General features: G+C 33.9%; 5 protein-coding genes across 7 annotated transcripts in view; all 5 read right to left on the reverse strand.

The window, feature by feature from the left end:
- The window catches only part of LOC112906803, a 14035-nt gene extending 13532 nt beyond the window's left edge, over positions 1-503 (reverse strand). The window contains exon 1 of one of the 2 annotated variants that reach the window (XM_025981751.1): positions 324-503. In XM_025981751.1, the coding sequence (XP_025837536.1) occupies positions 324-452 (129 nt within the window). In that variant the 5' untranslated portion in view covers positions 453-503. The remainder of the gene's footprint in view (positions 1-323) is intronic. The other variant, XM_025981750.1, reaches the window with a different exon arrangement.
- An 843-nt stretch (positions 504-1346) lies between these two features.
- On the reverse strand, positions 1347-4316 carry LOC108744969. The gene is made up of 3 exons (XM_018480965.2): positions 4140-4316; positions 3184-3502; positions 1347-1554 (listed from the first exon to the last, which is right to left on the reverse strand). The coding sequence occupies exons 1-3, from the start codon at positions 4266-4268 to the stop codon at positions 1409-1411; spliced, it is 594 nt and encodes a 197-aa protein (XP_018336467.1). The 5' UTR covers positions 4269-4316; the 3' UTR covers positions 1347-1408.
- Positions 4317-7522: 3206 nt separating this feature from the next.
- Positions 7523-9634, reverse strand: LOC108744970. Its single transcript, XM_018480967.1, has 3 exons — positions 9481-9634; positions 8449-8767; positions 7523-7730 (listed from the first exon to the last, which is right to left on the reverse strand). Exons 1-3 carry the CDS (start codon positions 9607-9609, stop codon positions 7585-7587), a joined length of 594 nt encoding a protein of 197 aa, XP_018336469.1. The 5' UTR covers positions 9610-9634; the 3' UTR covers positions 7523-7584.
- A 2095-nt stretch (positions 9635-11729) lies between these two features.
- Positions 11730-13986, reverse strand: LOC108744968 (apolipoprotein D-like). Its single transcript, XM_018480963.2, has 3 exons — positions 13722-13986; positions 12933-13254; positions 11730-11921 (listed from the first exon to the last, which is right to left on the reverse strand). The coding sequence occupies exons 1-3, from the start codon at positions 13848-13850 to the stop codon at positions 11782-11784; spliced, it is 591 nt and encodes a 196-aa protein (XP_018336465.1). The 5' UTR covers positions 13851-13986; the 3' UTR covers positions 11730-11781.
- An 886-nt stretch (positions 13987-14872) lies between these two features.
- Positions 14873-18387, reverse strand: LOC112906805. Of its 2 annotated transcripts, none has more exons than XM_025981757.1 (3): positions 17742-18387; positions 15598-15892; positions 14873-15049 (listed from the first exon to the last, which is right to left on the reverse strand). In XM_025981757.1, the coding sequence occupies exons 2-3, from the start codon at positions 15881-15883 to the stop codon at positions 14910-14912; spliced, it is 426 nt and encodes a 141-aa protein (XP_025837542.1). In that variant the 5' UTR covers positions 15884-15892; positions 17742-18387; the 3' UTR covers positions 14873-14909. The 2 variants fall into 2 exon arrangements, with proteins under 2 accessions (XP_025837542.1, XP_025837541.1); XM_025981756.1 differs by lacking the exon at positions 17742-18387 and adding an exon at positions 17109-17457 and having other exon boundaries at positions 14875-15049.
- Positions 18388-19468: the final 1081 nt, after the last annotated feature.

Below are 19468 nucleotides of genomic sequence, written 5' to 3' on the forward strand. Positions count from 1 at the left end.
TTAAAATAATATTTTTTTTCATAAATATTATTTAACACTATCTGATTTGAAGAAATGGGGAACTTTTCTTCAGATCAAATGCTTTCCGTAATTCTCTATTTGAAATTAATTTTAATCTTTTGATACACCTCGAAAAATTTGCTGAGGGATGTATGTCCTTAACCGAATGTTTTAAAAACGGGATGTCGAACATGTAAGTTTAAGTCATATATATTCAAGCCCCGAAAATTTTTTCAGTCCCCTACAGTAAGAACCAGGACTAATCACTAATCTACGCCGTTAGTAAAAGGTAACACCACAGCAAATACAAAAAAAAAACTTACCCTAGCATAATCGAAATTGTCTACCGCCTTTACTTTTGTCCTGTCTGAACACTGCCCCGATGTTGTGTATTGCGAATAACAATACGTTATCAGTGCAAGAAATACAATCACAAAAAATTGTTTGAACATTTTTACTAAGTAATACAAAGTATAATGACTTAAGTTTTTTTCGATCCGTATATATACACATACCCCTTCAAATAAAATGTTGTTCAAACTAATCAACGTAATCCATTCTATGCATATGCGTCTCTTATCTAAATCCTCCAACCAATTAAGGAACAATCACGTACGTGGTGATCGTATTTTATTAGTGACAACGGTATTTTTTGTGCGTTTTTTAATCAGGTGTTGGAAATACTTAAGTGCTTGCACGTGGAATTTCTCAGAGATATAGGTGTTTTTAATTTCATTCAGGGTCGCGTAATTTTTATAATTAAAATGGTCAAAAACTTAATAAGACTTTTCAAAAACATTAGGCAGTTTAATTATTCATTTGTTGTTGCATTAAAAATGAAGATATTTCAAAGGGGTGTTTATGAAGCTTTAAGGCGTTATTTCTTGAATATTTTGTCATTGGCGATTTTTGGAAAGCTACACATAAATATTTTTCGGTTTATCGAATTTAAATCCCTATAAATATTATTTACTCCATTAGAAAATGTGGAATATTTGAAAAAATTATATTATTGCCCGGTGTAATTGTGCTGCTTTTTAACCCTCGACACAAAACAAGGGTGTTATAACGATAACGTGTGTATCTAGATATCTATCAGTGGCACCGTAGATCTTAAACAAACAGTTTTTTTTTGTTTGAAAGATGATTCGTTACTGTCAAACAAGTGTAACATTGTTTAATTGATTTTTTTTAATAATTTCTGATAACATATTTATTAGTATCGATCAACAAAAAATAAAATTAAGTTTAGAGAAATATGGTGTTGATTCTAGTAAATTGTTTATCAGGTGATATTTATTTATCATTTGGGAATGTTCTCGAACCTTCTAGAAAAGAGGAAAAAATTGATTCAAATAATTTTATTCACATGCCAACAAATTCATTACAGATTAAATTTAAACAAATTTTAAGGGTATGGTAAGCATTGCTTTGGGTCCTGTACAGCATACGTCGGTGCTAGATCAGAGAGACCGTTGTCACTAAGGATTTGCTTTACTTTAGCTGCTTGTTGTGACGTGTAAACCGTTGTCCTGCTCCTGGCCCATATTAATTCTAGAAAGACAATTGTATAATAACCGACTCGATAGAGAAGTGATCAAGGAATTAAAAATTAATCATGCTATTTTTTGGCCATAAAATCAAACAATTTTTGAAATTCTGCTGAAGCTGTTTGCGACGCGTTTATGAGATCCAACAATCGTAATCGCCATCCACATCTGTCCCTTTCTACAGAACATTTACCTTCATGAACTTTTTNAATTTCTCCAAATAATCCAAAAAAATTGGCTTAGTGATAGTTTTTTTATTATTTACAACACTACTTTTTGTGCGTTTTTTAATCAGTCTTGCAAAATATTTAAGTGCTTGTACGTGAAATTGTTCAGAGATACCGTTGTCTTTAGGTTCACTCAGGGTCGCGTAATTTTTACAATTAATTTACTAGTTTTTGAGGTGATTGTAGTCAAAAACTAAATGTTTCTCAAAAATATTAGACTGTTTAATCATTCATTTGTTGCATGAATAATCAAGATCATGAATGATATTTCAAAGGGTTGTTTATTAAACTACAAGGCGATATTTCTATGAATATATTGTCGTTGGATATTTTTGGGATGAGTTACAAAGATAGAAGAGTGATACTTAGTTTGTATAAAGAACAACAGGCAGTTATAGAGATGGGGCTGCAACGTATAGAAGTAAATATTAGGAAGGGAGTCAGACAGGGATGCACCCTGTCACCGCTACTTTTTAATCTATACATCGAAGACGCGATCAACATCATTAAAGACTGGACAACTGTAGGGATAAAGATACAGGGAGAAAAGATTAGTATGCTTAGATTTGCAGATGATATAGCAGCCAGCAAGGAGGACCTAGAGTTAGCTTTAAATAAAATGGAAGCGGTACTAACAGATCAGTGATGACTTTTAGTTAATTGAATGTATTAATTGTTTAAACAAACAATGAAATAATAGATAAAAAAAAGTCTTTTTTTCTCTGAAAAGACAGCTTAACCGATTAAGATAAGTTACGAACCGATTAAATTTTTTAAAAATTTCCGCGAATTCCGAGGCCTCTTTGCCATTGGGCGCGCCGAACTTTTGTTCTATGAAAAATGAAAAAAAGTCATGAATACTTTTTTTTTGCAAAATGGCATTGCGAAATACTTTTATTGAAACTTTTTTCGCGAGAAAATCGAATTTGCAATTGTTTTTGCGGATTTTGTCCCTCCCCCCCCTATGCCGGAGAAACAATTTTCATTTACATATTCGTCTTCTTCACGAAATTTCCGATAAAATGACCCGTTTATCTATCATTTTGTCCATCTTTTCGGCCATTTCCCTCATATGACTAGACTATACCACATATGGTGATCTACCATCGTGGATTCAGTTTAGCACGTAAATATCCACCTGTGTAAGTAATGGATTTTGATAATCATATAGAATTCCACTATGTGTAGCATTGTACTACAGATAGCGTTTATCGCGCCGTTTGTAGGATTTCATAATCGCAATGTCGAGGCAACAGACAGAGTTGATCTGTGATCTGTCGGAGCCGTCTACAACGTGCTGATGCGATCTAACAAGATCAAAATCGCGAACCTCGTCTACTAATGTCTTTGTTGCATTCCGTAAAATTTCTAGCTAGTATTGAGTAAAAGAATTATTACTGTCTTACCCATTTTGCTTGAGCTATTTAAATTGAGGCATCTGTAGTCCAGGGTGAACGAATCATATTCGACTCCAAGAATCGGATATACTAATGGACTGCTAACATTGGGGTATTTTAGACTTATAATACCGTTACGTGTACCACTATCGGGTGTCCACGTAACGACGCCATCGGATCTACCATTCCATGTACCAGTAGTTAAATTCTTTCGTCTCCAAAAGAAATCGACGGTTACGTTTGACGTGATGGTAAAATTCACAAATTGGCAATCGGCCGGGGTGTTGTATGTGAAAATGGTGTACCATTTTTTGCCAGTCTCTCCGTACTGTTGACAAAAAATTGCAAGTTGCAAATTTCGTATAGATTCGTAGATTTATGTATACGCTATTAGGGCACAAACCGATATTAATAGATTTCCTTATGAGTTTTACAAACTTTATGTAGTTGAGATTGCCACGAGTGATAAAAGCTCTTATTTTTTAGGGGTCAAACCCACCCACCAGTATAGAAAATGACTTAAAATCTTAAACATTTTTGTGAAATATTAAATCTTATTTGTCCATATGTAATTTTCATTACTTTTCTCAGAAATGCTCGTTTTTGTTTTAATTTCATCATCTAAATTCCTAACAGGCAAATTCTGGTTTTGACTTAATTTTAACATTTAGTGGTTGTCGGTAACATTTCTTCAGATCGAATGCTTTCCACAATTAATGAAGCTATTTCAATTGGAGCAGATGGAGATAGAATATTAATTTTTTGATATACCTTAAAAAGATCGCTAAGGGATGTGCGCGTCCGCAAGTCAATCTTTTGCAAACGCGATGTTAGGTATTAACTTAACCAATCGTAGAATACTGAAACCCTAAACATTTTTGCAGTTACCGACAGTTCTACGTAAAAACCAGGATTAATCACTAATTCAGGTCGCTAGTAAAAGCTAGTAAATGAAAAAGACTTACCTTCGCAAAATCGAAATTGTCTACCGCTTTTACTTTTTTTCTGTCTGAACACTGCCCTGATGACGTGTATTGTGAATAACAATACGTAATCAGTGCAAGAAATGCAATCACGAAAAATTGTTTAAACATTTTTACTAAGTACTTTTAGTCTGTTGCTTACAAAGTGTAATGACTCAAATTTTTTCGTGATCCATATATATATACATATTCAAATTAATTGACTTAATTTTTTCTGTGGAAATGTATCTCTTATCTAATTTCTCCAAATAATCCAAAAAAATTGGCTTAGTGATGGTTTTTTTATTATTTACAACACTACTTTTTGTGCGTTTTTTAATCAGTCTTGGAAAATATTTAAGTGCTTGTACGTGAAATTGTTCAGAGATACCGTTGTTTTTAGGTTCACTCAGGGTCGCGTAATTTTTACAATTAATTTACTAGTTTTTGAGGTGATTGTAGTCAAAAACTAAATGTTTCTCAAAAATATTAGACTGTTTAATCATTCATTTGTTGCATGAATAATCAAGATCATGAATGATATTTCAAAGGGTTGTTTATTAAACTATAAGGCGATATTTCTATGAATATATTGTCGTTGGATATTTTTGGGATGAGTTACAAAGATAGAAGAGTGATACTTAGTTTGTATAAAGAACAACAGGCAGTTATAGAGATGGGGCTGCAACGTATAGAAGTAAATATTAGGAAGGGAGTCAGACAGGGATGCACCCTGTCACCGCTACTTTTTAATCTATACATCGAAGACGCGATCAACATCATTAAAGACAGTACAACTGTAGGGATAGATGTGCAAGGGCAAAAGATTAGTATGCTTAGATTTGCAGATGATATAGCAGTATTAGCATCTAGCAAGGAGGACCTAGAGATAGCTTTAAATAAAATGGAAGCGGTACTGACAGATCAGTACTGTATGAAAATAAATAAAAGTAAAACTAAAATACTGGTATGCAAGGGAAGAAAAAGTAGGGAAAGAGCGAATATAAAGATAGGAGACGAAAAATTAGAAGAAGTGGCTGATTTTAGATACCTAGGAAGTCAGATAAGTGAGGATGGAAGGAGTAGTAGGGATATAAAGCAGAGGATAGCGCAGGGTCGTGTCGCCTTTAATAAAAAGAAGTCACTTCTATGCTCGCGAACGGTTAATTTAGAAATTCGAAAAAGGTTGTTAAAGGTGTATGTTTGGAGCACGGCGTTGTACGGGTGCGAAACATGGACAGTGGGCGCGGCGGAAAAGAAAAGGTTAGAAGCGTTCGAAATGTGGTGTTATAGGCGGATGATGAGGATATCGTGGGTAGAAAAGGTTAGAAATGAAGAGGTATTGGAAAGAATAGGAGAACAGAGGACTCTATGGAAGTCAATAAAAAATAGGCGAGATAGGTTGGTATGACACCTCCTCAGGCTAGTCAGAGACATATTAGAGACAGAAACGGAAGTTAGGAGGGGTAGAGTTAGACCAAGGTTAGATTACTGTTCGCAAATAGTTAAGGATATGGGTTGTTCTGGTTTCAGGGAATTGCGAAGATTAGTTCAGGATAGAAAAGAAATTTTTATAAAACTGGTGGAAATACAGGGCGATGTCCATTTTTCGACAAAACCATCATATTACACTAAGTTCATATCATAAAATAAACCTTTTGAAACGTTTAAATGCAACTAGTTTAGCAAATAATTCTTTCCTTCAGTTTGTACTTCCCAATGAATTAAACAAATGTGGCAATGAATCTTAGCCATTATTTTTGATTCTTGATAAAATGTAAGCTACGGTAGTATACATCGCTAAAATCTAATAAGAATTGTCCATCTTGTTTAAATCGAAGAGCATTCGATATTATTTGCTCAGATCTGCTAAAAAAATTTTTTTGTATCGAGAAATGTTTGGGTTTATAAACGACATCACTTTGTATAGGTTTCCAAACATCTTTGTTACCACATATTGCAAATATAATAATATATATCTAAACAGTTAATCGCAGCTTTATTTTCATCCGACTTTAATTTGCTTAAAGCCAATTTAAGGTTCCTTGGTGTCATTAAAACAGATCACTTGCGGATAATAACAACAACCTACGCAGTTATCAATAACGAGTGTGAAAAATGAAACAATTTGTCTATTGTTTTAATATAACTAACAATTGAATGAACGTATCATATGTGTGTAGTAAATTTTTTGAGGTACAGCAAAAATATGATATTGTAAATACTTGTAACTAGAATTTTTAGTTACTTAGACAAATGTAGGTGGTCTGTATGACATCCCGTTCTTTAAGTAGTCTTGCAATTTTCTTAAAATAAAGTTTTTCTGTTTTCTAAAAATGGATTACAGTAAAAGCTCTTTATTCGCGGGGTATACGTTCCATAAATATGCCGCGAATACAGAAACCGTGGATATAAAATGGTAATAAGTATGGAATGGTAGGGGATACGTTCTAAGGTTCTACAATAAAACCAATATGTATCAAAATAAAATCAATGTATTGATAAATTCGCAATTAAAATTAATCGTTATAATCAGCTTTAGGCAAGAGTTTAATCAAAAGATGCTGATACGTTGAAAAATAACACCGAATCCTCTTCTACTCGGCACGCATCAACTGTAAATATTCAAAAGATGGCGATACATCAAGGGGATTCAGTAGTACACGCGCCGTAGAGTAAAACATGCCTATCGGTTGTAGATATCATGAGTTTAGTATTTGGAAAAGAGGTTTGAAATTTTGTAGTAAGATAGATAAAGCTTTGTTCTAAAGCTTGTCGAAGGCCATTTTTTAAATTTTTAATTTCTATTGAAAATACGTGTCCTACAAGAAGCATCAACTTTAAGCACTTGTAAAAGTTTTTAATGACCGTATTACTGAAAACCAAAAACGTACCGAGTTAGTGTGAACCTTTGTCTGTTACCATACAAAAAATCAAATATTTATCTCTCAGCGTTAAATCACAATCTTTAGAATAGAAACCCATGTTTATGGAAAAATTCACACTAGGCACGAGCGGTCTATTGCTGTCAATCCCCTTAATAAATGACACCGAATCCTTTTCTGTTAACCGATTGTAACCGCGAATACAGGAACTGGGATGCAATTTTTTCACCCGCGAATAAGGAAACCGTGAATAAGAAAATTTTACTGTATAACTTTAAACAAAAAATAAATTCGTTTACTGGTATTACGTTTAGTAGAACGTTGGTTAAAGATGGCCGCCGTATGCGGGTACCAATCAGAGGTACGGCCTCCAGGCTATTGTAATTAAGTAGAAGACATAAAATTACTTCAACACACGTTCACACTTTTATGATCTCGCACTACTATTTTTATAAGTTTCAGGGTTTAGGTTTAAGTTTACTTATTCATAAAAGAAATAAATTGATTCAAGAAAATTTATTCACACACTAACAGATTCATTACAGATTAATTTTATACAAATTTTAAGGGTATGGTAAGCATTTCTTTGGGTCCTGTACGGCATATGTCGGTGCCAAATCGGAGAGACCGTTATTATTAAGGATCTGCTTTACTTTAGCTGCTACTTGAGGTTTATAAACCGTTGTCCTGCTCCTGGCCCATATCAATTCTAGAAAAACAATTGTATAGTAACCAAAAATATAATAAAAGGTCGAATATCCTTAAGACTAACGGTCGGTCGAATTAAAAATTAATCAGCATAGTGAATCGGTCTCGGATAGATTTTCGTATTTTTTTTTTTTCGAATGAATCGAAGACAAAGAAGAATCAGAAAATATTTATATGATCGTAAACGACTTAAACGAAAGTATTTATAATAATCATTAGAAACTTATGACGACTCCGGTATCCCTCCCAAGTCGATTCAATGTTTATCGCCTTACAGCCTTTATCATGTTATATCTTGTCCATAAAGTAACTCAATTTTTGAAATTCTACACGGCGCTGTAAACGCTACAGTGCTAAATTTAGTGGAATTCAATATTTTGAACAAGGTTCATTTACATAAATCGATATCTACTTGCTTAACTGTGTCATGTCGAAGCTGTTTGCGACGCGTTGATGAGATCCAACAGGATCGAAATCGCAATCAGTTTCTACAGAACTTCATGAACTTCTTTGTTCGATTTTGGTAACCTGTGTATCACGTATGGTGATCTATGCGGTGAAGTTGGTTCAGCAAGTAGAATATCCATCTGTGTAAATGAACCTTGATGGAGTTTAGTGTGCCGTTGACACAACCAGCATGAACTTCATTATTCCATTTAATTTTTCGTGATAAACATTGCGTCTATTAGTTTTAAATAAAAAATTTACTACTGTCTTACCCATTTTGCTTGAGCTGTTTAAATTGAGGCATCTGTAGTCCAGGACGAACGAATCATAATCGACTCCAAGAATAGGATATACCAATGGGTCGGGAACATTGGGGTATCTTAGACTTATAATCCCATTACGTTTACCACTGTCGGGTGTAAACGTAACCACGCCATCGGACCTACCATTCCATTCACCAGTAGTTAAATTCTTTCGTCTCCAAAAGAAATTGACGGTTACGTTAGACGTAATGGTAAAATTCACGAATTGGCAATCGGCCGGGGTGTTGTATGTAAAAATAGTGTACCATCTTCTGCCAGTCTGTCCATACTGTTGGGAAAATATTGCAATAAATTAAATGAATATTTTTTTCATCTGTACATTCATACATTTATGTACTTATATGGTATTAATTAACGCACAAAAGACCTTTAATTTCGATATGAGTTTTACTTTTACTTATAATGTAGAGGAGATTGTTGGTAGTGATGAACGGTTAGGTTTACTATAGTTTTTGGAGTTAAACCGAAGACATGTTTAGAACATGACTTAAAATCTGAACAGTTTTCCCAAATATTAAACTTTATTTGCCCGCATGTAAGTTTCATGACGTTTTAAAAAATACTACAAATGGCGCAGTAAACGCCATCTGTAGCACGATGCTACATTTTAGGATTACGTATGCTCCAACAAGGTCCACTTCGAATTATTTTATTCATGACGTTTGTCAGAAATATTTTTATTTGTTTTAATTACATCAACTTCCTAACAAACTAGTTGACTTAATGTTCCCATTTAGTGGTTGTTTAACATTATTAAATCTGATGGACATAGAATATTAATCTTTTGATAGACCTTAAAATGGTCGCTGAATCGTTAAGATCCGCGATGTCGAACATGTAGAAGTGAAATTTGGTATAAACCTAACCAGCGATAAAATATGAACATTTTTGCAGTCCCCCACAGCCATACGTTAAATCCAGGACTAATGACTAATCAAAGCCGCTAGTTAAAGGTAGTACAGCAAAAAAAAAAACACTTACCTTGGCAAAATCGAAATTTTCTACCGCTTTTAACTTTTTTCTGTCTGAACACTGCCCTGACGACGTGTATTGCGAATAACAATACGTTATCAACGCAAGAAAGGCAATCACGAAAAATTGTTTAAACATTTTTACTAAGTAATACAAAGTATAATGGCTCAAACTGTTTCTTGATCGGTATATATACACATGTCCACGCGAAGAAAAAAAGTTCAAATTAATTAACCTAATCCATTCTGTGGAAATGTGTTTCTTATCTAAATCTTCCGACTAATTAAAGAGCAATCACGTAGTGATTTTTTTTTAATTATTAGCAAATGTATTCTTTGTGCGTTTTTTTTAAGCAGACGTGGGAAAAATTTAAGTGTTTGCACGTGGAATTACTTAGATACCGTTGTTGTTAAATCGTTCAGGGCGCCTAATTTTTGAAATTAATTTACTCGTTTTTGACGCGATCATAGTCAAAAACCAAATAAGGCTGTTCAAAATATTAGGCAGTTTAAGCATTTATTTCTTGCATAAAAAATAAAAATCATAAATTATATTTCAAAAGAGTCATTGGCGATTTTTGGAAAGTTGCTTAAAATACAGGAGGGTGGAAACTTCTCGGTAGACTCCCTATTTTGGGTTTACCGAAAACAAAAGAAATGTGCAAAATGTGTTTTTAATATTCAGAAATAATTCCTATTGCCTACTAAGAACGAAGGGATGTGCAATGTGGTTTATGAACGAACACTTTTTAGTGTAATTACTTGTAGGTTTTAAATAGTAACATGTTCAAGATGGGCTCACTTATAATTTGTTCGACTTAATCTCCAATGATTATTATATCGGGGAAAATCGTTAGTTTACACTACCTCACTGGGAAATGTGGAAATATAATTATTTACTTGTGTAATTGTGCTTCTTTTTAACCCTCTACGCAAAATAAGGGTGGTATAAATTTAACGTGTGTATCTGAGTGTCTGTCATTGTCTGGCATTGTAGCTCCTAAACGAATATTTTTTTTTTGTTTTGAAGGGTGATTGGATCAAGAGTGTTTTGAACTATGATTTGTTGCAAACAAACAAGTTTAATCATTATAATTAAAATTTTTTATAAAAATGGTACGTATATTTGTATCAGTTACGTTTTTTTGCGGATTTTTTGTGTTTTTTTTATCGTTTTGTGAGTTCGTCTCAAATAAATACTGCAGAGTAATTGCTTACTTGAATATAAGGAAAACAATGATTGATTAATTTTTTTTTGATCATTTCAAATAACATATTAATTTATATCGAACAACAAAAAATACACAATTCAAATTGATATGCTGTTAACTTTAGTAAATTGTTTACCAATTCATATTTACTTGATGACAAGCTGAATTATCCTCGTTTAGCCATAGAGAAATTAGTACTGGGGATGTAGGGCATTCAAGAAAAATTTGGCATATTCTGTTTTTAACCAGATGTTGAAACTCAATTGACAACTTCGCTGCCTCTATTCGGAGTCTTTTTGGGCGATAGTCTTTGCATCTCCATAATTTTTAAACCAACCCCTGTAGTAGAAAACCGAAACCTTTTTCAAGGACGGGAGATGGACGACTGTCATATCATATAACCCTTTCGGTTCGATGTGTACCCATTCTAATTTTTAATTTCGTTGACTTCTTTATAAATATAAGAATAAAAATAATCAGTAGTTTCGTTGACTTTTGAACACGTGTAATAATGACCTTATGCTGAAGTCATAATCTAATATTTCGTTGACATTTAAACACTTGTGATAATGACCTTATGCCCTTGGTATAATCTGTAATGTCGTTCACTTTTTATATGTATGATAATGATCTTATGCTGTAGGTATGATCTATAATTTCGTTTACTTTTGAACACGTGTGATAATGACCTTATGCTGTAGTATAATCTGTAATTTCGTTGACTTTTGAACACGTGTGATAATGACCTTATGTTGTAGGTATAATCTGTAATTTCGTTGACTTTTGAACACGTGTTATAATGACCTTATGTTGTAGATGTAATCTTTAATTATATAATCTAAGTAAAGTCGTACGTTATATCAAAAGTTTGCTTAAAGTAAATTACACACATAAGTTCACAGTCAACTGGGACATTTCATACGATACGGATTGATTGGATTGGGTCAATGTATTTGACTTAAATAACTATACAATTGCCTCTAGGAGCCTACCTGTCGTCTTTTGTTTATTCAAAGAAAGGGAAAAAATGTTCAAGTAAACTCATTCACATTGCTAATAGCTTTTATTTGCATTAATTTCCTAGAAATTTTACTGTTATTTTATGGTGAGCAACGTGCTGGGTCCTGTACGGCGTATGTCGGTGCTAAATCAGAGAGACCGTTATCACTAAGGATCTGCTTTACTTTAGCTGCTTGTTGTGCTGTGTAAGTCCTGTTCCTGCTCCTCGCCCATATTAATTCTAGAAAAACAATTGTATAACTATCATACTATTGAGAGGTGGGTAAGGACTATTAGGACTTCTTTAAGTTCCAAATAAAAAAAGGCGAAATTCCACTTACTACTGGATATTTCGAGTTGCAATTCGACGAACTACAAGTCGAACTTTCGAATTTCAAGACAAAATTTCAAGTTGCGAATAGTAAGTCCAGCTTTCGAGTAGTAAGTCCGAATTTCAAGTTGTATGTCGAACTTATAAGTAATAAGTCGAAATTTCGCGCAGCAAATCAAAATAAGTCGAAATTTCGCGCGGCAAGTCAAATCTTCAAATAGTAAGTCGAAGTTCTGAGTAGCTACAGGTCGAACTTACGACTTTAAAGAAGAAATTTCAAGTTGCGAGTAGTAAGTCCAAATTTCAAGTTGCATGTCGAACTTGTAATAAGTCGAAATTTCGTGCAGCAAATCAAAATAAGTCGAAATTTCGCGTAGCAAATCAAAATAAGTCCAAATTTTGCGCGGCAAGTCAAATCTTCAAATAGTAGGTCGAAATTCTGAGTAGCTACAGGTCGAACTTTCGACTATCAAGAAGAAATTTGAAGTTGCGAGTAGTAAGTCCAGCTTTCGAGTAGTAAGTCCAAATTTCAAGTTGCATGTCGAACTTGTAATAAGTCGAAATTTCGCGAAGCAAATCAAAATAAGTCGAAATTTCGCGCGGCAAGTCAAATCTTCAAATAGTAAGTCGAAATTCTGAGTAGCTACAGGTCGAACTTTCGACTATCAAGAACAAATTTCAAGTTGCGAGTAGTAAGTCCAGCTTTCGAGTAGTAAGTCCAAATTTCAAGTTGCAGGTCGAACTTTTGAGTAATAAGTCGAAATTTCGCGCAGCAAGTCAAATTTTCGGGTAGTAAGTTGAAATATCGGGTCGTTAGAACTCGAATTTTGCGTTGCAAATCGAACTTTCGAGTAATATCTATTAATCAAAATTGATTAATATTATAAATTCCCTAGTTTTAAGTTGATAGTACTCTCTTACCCATTCTGTTTGTGCTGTTTATATTGACGCATCTGTAATCAAGCGTGTACCCATCATAATCAATTCCAAGGATTGGATATATCAATGGATCGGCGATATCGGGGTATTTCAGACTTATAATCCCATTACGTGTACCATTGTCGGGTGTCCACGTAACCACACCATCGGTCCTACCAATAAACCAATTACCGGTTGTTAAATTTTTCCTTTCCCAAAAGAAATTTAGGGTTACGTTTGACGTAACGGTGAAATTTGCAAACTGACAGTCGGCCGGGGAGATGTATGTGAAAATGGTGTACCATTTTCTTCCAGTAGCTCCGTACTATCAAGAAAACAATACAACAGTGAATTGGATGTGAAATTTCTTTAATTTTTATGTGCTAGAAATTACACCAAATTAATGAGAAAAAGTCGTTGCTGCCGTCACACCCTTGCCGGGAATAGATCCCGGTACCTTTGGCTTCACGAACCAATGCTCTTACCATTAAGCTCCAAGAGGTGACAGCATCAATGTTATATTTTAACTATTAAAAGTTTCTTAAAGTGTTTCATATGAATCGAAGCTGACGTCAGGACAACATTAGTTCATCTACTGACCGCGAAAACCATTACCATTTTATATTTCATACGAATTGGATAAATATTATTTCTACACCTCGACTATAGGTACTAAAATTTCAAATTTTTGCAATCGCCTAAGCTACGTTTCTTTTGATTGTTTTTTGTTAAATTATATCACAACCCAAATTTTAGGCCAATAAAAGTTTAGATAAAATAAAGTCAACTTACCTTCTCAAATTGGAAATTTTCTACCGGCTTTATATTTTTTCTATCCGAACACTGGCCTGGTAACGTGTATTGCGAGTAAGAAAATGAAATTAGTGCAAGAAAAAAAATCGCGAGTAGTTGTTTAAACATTTTTACAACCTTTAGTTTGTTGCCTTCAAAGTATAATGGTTGTAAATTTTTATTGAATCCACCGAGATATATACGAATAAAATTGTTCAACAAAATAATCTTACGAACCTAATCCTGTCCTGTCAAGTTTGTATCAAACAATAAGTTTCGTTTTATTGGAAATGTGCCGTTATCTCTCGACTCTAAAGAATTCACGTAGTGATTGTTTAGTATTATTGAGAACTGATTTTTTCGAGCATTTTTTTAAACCAATTGTTAAAAAATATATGATATAATGAAGTGCTTTCACGTGGAGTTATTTGCTCAGGGTCGTCTAAAGCTTTTTCATGGTTATATCTACAAAAAAATTTGAAATTCGTTTAATAGTGTTCGAGTTTATCTTAAACAAACAACCATCCGTCATGATAGTCTGCTTTTTTTTTGGTTTTAGGTTTCTCTGAATTCGAGACTAGGCAAAAATTAACGGTAATCTCATTAGAAATTGTTGTGAACAAAACAAGCTTGTAGGTAGGTTTAGTACACTGGGTTTATAAAACGACGTAATTGTGTGTGGTGGTTGTAATCACTGCAGATATGGAGTAGGCACTTCTATGAAGCGAAATAAAAAGTAGTATCTACATAAATTTTAACCGTAATAATGATAATTGCTGGGCTGGTGAACTCGATATTTTACTAATGGATTAAATACCTGAAGCATTATGCGTTTTATGCGTACCAGGGTGGTGTAGTAAAAGGAAGAAAGTCGATTGAGTATGTATTTGTTACCAGAAATGTATGAAATCTAGGAATTGTATATAATTCCTAGGAAAAGTATACAATTTAGGAAATGTATAAAATAGTGTTTCAAAGATTTTTTAATTCACACATATCCTGGGAAATGGATACATCCCCTAGGAATTGTATGAAATTCCGATATTGTAGGTACGAGGAAATTTTATTAGATTTCTCCCAATTTTTTATTTATTAAACAAAGGAAGAAATTAATTTAAAAAACCCATTTACTTGCTAACAGATTTAATATTCATTTCATAAAAATTTCACAAATTTTACCGTTTTATTTTAAAATAAGCAAGTACCTGCGTCCTGTATAACGTATGTCTTTTCTATATCGCCGAGACCATTATCTTCAAGAATTTTCTCGACTTCAGCTGCGCTTTCGCTTGAAAAAGCCCTAGTCCTGCTTCTGACATATAATATTTCTGGAAAAACAAAAAATAGTTTAAAGACTAACGATTGATTGATTTTTACAATAAATGTGAGAAGTTAACAAAAGAAATCAAAAAACTTGATGAAGCACATGATCAATAGAGCGACATTTTGTTTTTTTATTAAAACTTTTGTGGACTCGGAAAGGGTTGGAATTGAGGAAGTATGAGAAAGAGTAGGAGAATAACGGACGCTATAGAAGTCAAGAAAGAATAGACGGGATAGGCTACTCAGACATGAAGGGCTAATTAGAAACATATTAGAAGCAGAAACAGGAGTTAAGAGAAGTGGAGGTAGACCTACATTAGACTGTTGTTCACAAATAGTTAAGGATGTATGATATGGTAGTTTTAGGGAAATGCGAAGATTAGCCCAAGATAGGAAACATGGACTCTAAAATTAAATCGTGTGTGAGGTGTTTAGTAAATTTTATGTCACTTCTTGTCCACAAAATCATTTAATTTTTCATCATAAATATAAACTTTAGTATTGTCTTTATTAGGTCTTAGAAGAAAATTAATTTGTATTTACTCGTTCTTACCTTTTCTGCGTTCGGAATCTATATTTTCGCAGTTGTAATCAATAGTGAACAAATCATAATTAAACCCGAGAATTGTAAATTGCACTGGATCGACAGCTTTGTCGTATTTTACATCTATGATCCCTTTACCGTTATCACTAGCCAATGTAACTACACCATCAGATTTAGACCATTGCTTTATTGATAAATATTTTTGATGCGACGTTAAATTGGAAGATAGAGACGAAGTTCCTTCAAAGTTTAGATACTGGATGTTGGAAGTAAACACAGTGAACCATCTCCTCATAGCTGCATACTATTAAAAAAATACAATGAATTTGATAAATCATCAACATCATAAGGTCGTCCGTCCTAAGACTGGTACCTCCACTCCTTCCTAATCTGACCTAAACTTCGCATTTCCCTAAAACTAGAACAACCCATATCCTTAACTATTTGCGAACAGTAATCTAATCTAGGTCTACCTCTACCCCTCCTAACTCCTGTTTCTGCCTCTAATATGTTTCTGACTAGACCTTCATGCCTGAGAAGGTGTCCTACCAACCTATCTCGCCTATTTTTTATTGATTTGCATAGAGTTCTCTGTTTAACTATTCTTTCGAAAACCTCTTCATTTCTAACCTTTTCTACCTACGTTATCCTCATTATTCACCTATGACGTCACATTTCGAAGACTTCTACCCTTTTCTTTTCCAACGCGCCCACTGTCCATGTTTCGCAGCCGTATAACGCCGCGCTCCAAACATACACCTTTAACAACCTTTTTCGAATTTCTAAATTAACCGTTCGCGAGCATGCAAGTGACTTCTTTTTATTAAAGGCGACACGACCATGCACTATCCTCTGCTTTATATCCCTACTACTCCTTCCATCCTGACTTATCTGACTTCCTAGATACTTAAAATCCTATATTTATTTTCTCTCTTTCCCTACTTTTTCTTCTCTTGCATACCAGTATTTTAAACTACAACAACCCACATCCTTAACTATTTGCGAACAGTAATCTAATCTAGGTCTACCTCTACCCGTCCTAACTCCCGTTTCTGCCTCTAATATGTCTCTGACTAGACCTTCATGCCTGAGAAGGTGTCCTACCAATCTATCTCGCCTATTTTTTATTGACTTCCATAGAGTCCTCTATTCTCCTATTCTTTCTAATACTTTTTCATTTCTAACCTTCTCCATCCGCAGTATCCTCATCATTCGCCTATAACACTACATTTCGAAGGCTTCTAACCCTTTCTTTTGCACCGCGCCCACTGTCCATATTTAAAAATAATATAATAACGAAATAGCCACCTTTTCTCAATTGGGGCAGATGATCCATTCAAAGAAATCCCAATGTCACTCATTGTGTTTAAAAACACAATATCATATAATTTTCAAACACCTGACACTGTTTTGGTACTTTTTCGTTACAGTGACTTATTAGTTATTTTTTGTTTACTGTTAAATTATAAGTCTGAGTGGTGAACGTCGCGAATAAAAGGTTTAAAATAAAAGCAAGTTACCCTAGCAAATTTGAAATTATTTACTGCTGTTAGTCCTGCTCTATCTTCACATTGACCTGGAGAGATGTATTGCGAATAAGAAGATGAAATTAATGTAAGAAAAACAATCGCGAAAAGTTGTTTAAACATTTTTACTACTTCTCGATTGCTACATACAAACTATAATGATACTGTATTCTTCTGGACGTTTATATATATGAAGACAAATTGTTCTTGTTTAACAAATTAGGTTAATTAACCTGTTCGCGCCTAATTATGTATCGATGTTTAGTAAATGTACTGTTATCTCTCATCCCTCAAACAATGATAAAAGGATTCGCGTGATTGCTGTTTTTGTTTGCACGGGTCATTACCCGGGCGCATCGTTTTCTTTTTGTCTTTTTAGACAGTATTACGTATAAGATAAGTGTGCTAGTTTTTGAGTATTTTGTATTCGAAATTTTTTTCCAAATGAGGTGCCCACTGTTTCTTTGAACTGGAGGTCCTCCCGTGGTACACAAAAATTATCAGTTAGTTCACAAACAATAAAAGTCACACTGATTTCATTGCAATTCGAACAATTTTATGATTTACGGCCGATTGAAAACTTGATCATTTGAAATTGTGTCGCCTTCCGTTTATTAACATACATACCTATATTTCTTATTTCCAAAGGGCACCATAACTTGTCACGAATGCTCCAACCGGTTACCGACAAATAGGCGAAATGGCATTAGGAAATATGGTTATAACTGTCTTTTAATTTGTCGCTGAGAAACTTTTACCCATATTGTTGCAAGTTATTGGAGACCGTCTAGCTCAGGGATGAGCAACACGCGGCCCGTTAAAAATATTTCTGCGGCCCACCAAGCATTTCTAAAATTTGAATTTATTTTATCGACTTTGAATCGAAAATGTTTTGTTCACCATCTAATATCGACGTGGATACAGTTCTCGAAGATTTTCAAATGGACGGGATTGACATGCAGAATAATACTGACTTAAAAAATGTATTTTTCTCAGTAAACATCAAAAATTTTTATAAACCGTATGTGAACCCCGAGAAATTTGCGCTTTTGACGAAAAATGCAAAGCAAATTATGTCTCTGTTCGGAAGTACGTACATATGTTTGCGAAACAAGTATTTTCAATCATGAAATTTGTCAAAAATGACCACCGATCAAGACTGACTGATGCACGATTAGAAAGCTGCGTACGTGTAGGTACCTCATCAATTCCGGTTGATATTGATCAGCTTGGATCGAAACAACAGTGCCAAATTTCTCATTAAAAATTTCAAGACAATAAAATAATTCGAAGTGGTCTGTATTCTGTCGAAACTGCCTGACGCGGATCGCGATTTCGATTTCTTTGGATCTCATCAGCGCGTCGCAGGCAGCTCCGACAGAACACAGACCAACTTTTACCTGCTGTCTTAACAGTGCGNTTATTTTTCGACGGAAAATATTATATTTGGAGAGCTATAAGCCTAAAACATCTTTTTCTCATATACGAATGACAAGTTTTACTGCAGGTCGAACCTGAAACTCCATATATCTCTCGAAGCTATTCAGGTGAAGTAGGTGGTTTTTTTATTACATTTTGGCAATTCATTCGCAAAGTAAATATAGTGCATAGATCCTGTTGTAAATTTTTTTTACAATAAAATGAAGAGAGCGTTGTAATGTTTTAAGTAGTGTTTGTAATTATATATTATTAAAAGAGTAATATTTGTAATTGCGTTTTCGAAAACGGTTGCATCTGTGAAATTTAAAACATGGTAAAAACTCCATCTACGGAAATGTTTATTTTTTGAGAAAAAACGAAAATTCGGTGCCCTCTAGTGTAAACATCAGTAATCTTATATCGAAAATGATAATAACGGGTGTACTTAAAATAATTTTCACTATAAGAATACTTATAGATACACTAGATGGCATTAAAAAATTGCACTTGTTTTCCATTTTTTCCTCAAAAATATTGAGTCGCAAATATTTTCGTTGCGTATAGAATTCATAATTCACGAACGATTTACAAACAATAATTGAGTAGCCACAGTCATGGGGCGCTGATCCTAAGACCGGTTGGACACGCACCACCACTCAAATTTAACTACAACTAAAAAAAATGTTCGATGCTAATTTCATTCTTAGTTTTAGTGGTAGTTCATTATACACTGTGTTGTTTACTGTTAGGTAACCTAATTATTGTGTTATCATATCGACTGCTCTTCTTCCTTTGTTTAATGTTTTCTTCAAATGTAGTACATACTTTGTTGGCCATAGTTAGAACTACAGAACAGTATAGCCAATGTGGTTTTACAATTAGTTTAAACAATACTATCGATATAGATATTATTCCAAGATATTTATACTTTTTAA

This window comes from Agrilus planipennis, unplaced genomic scaffold (genome assembly GCF_000699045.2).
Source record: "Agrilus planipennis isolate EAB-ADULT unplaced genomic scaffold, Apla_2.0 scaffold42, whole genome shotgun sequence".
NCBI lineage: Eukaryota > Metazoa > Arthropoda > Insecta > Coleoptera > Buprestidae > Agrilus > Agrilus planipennis.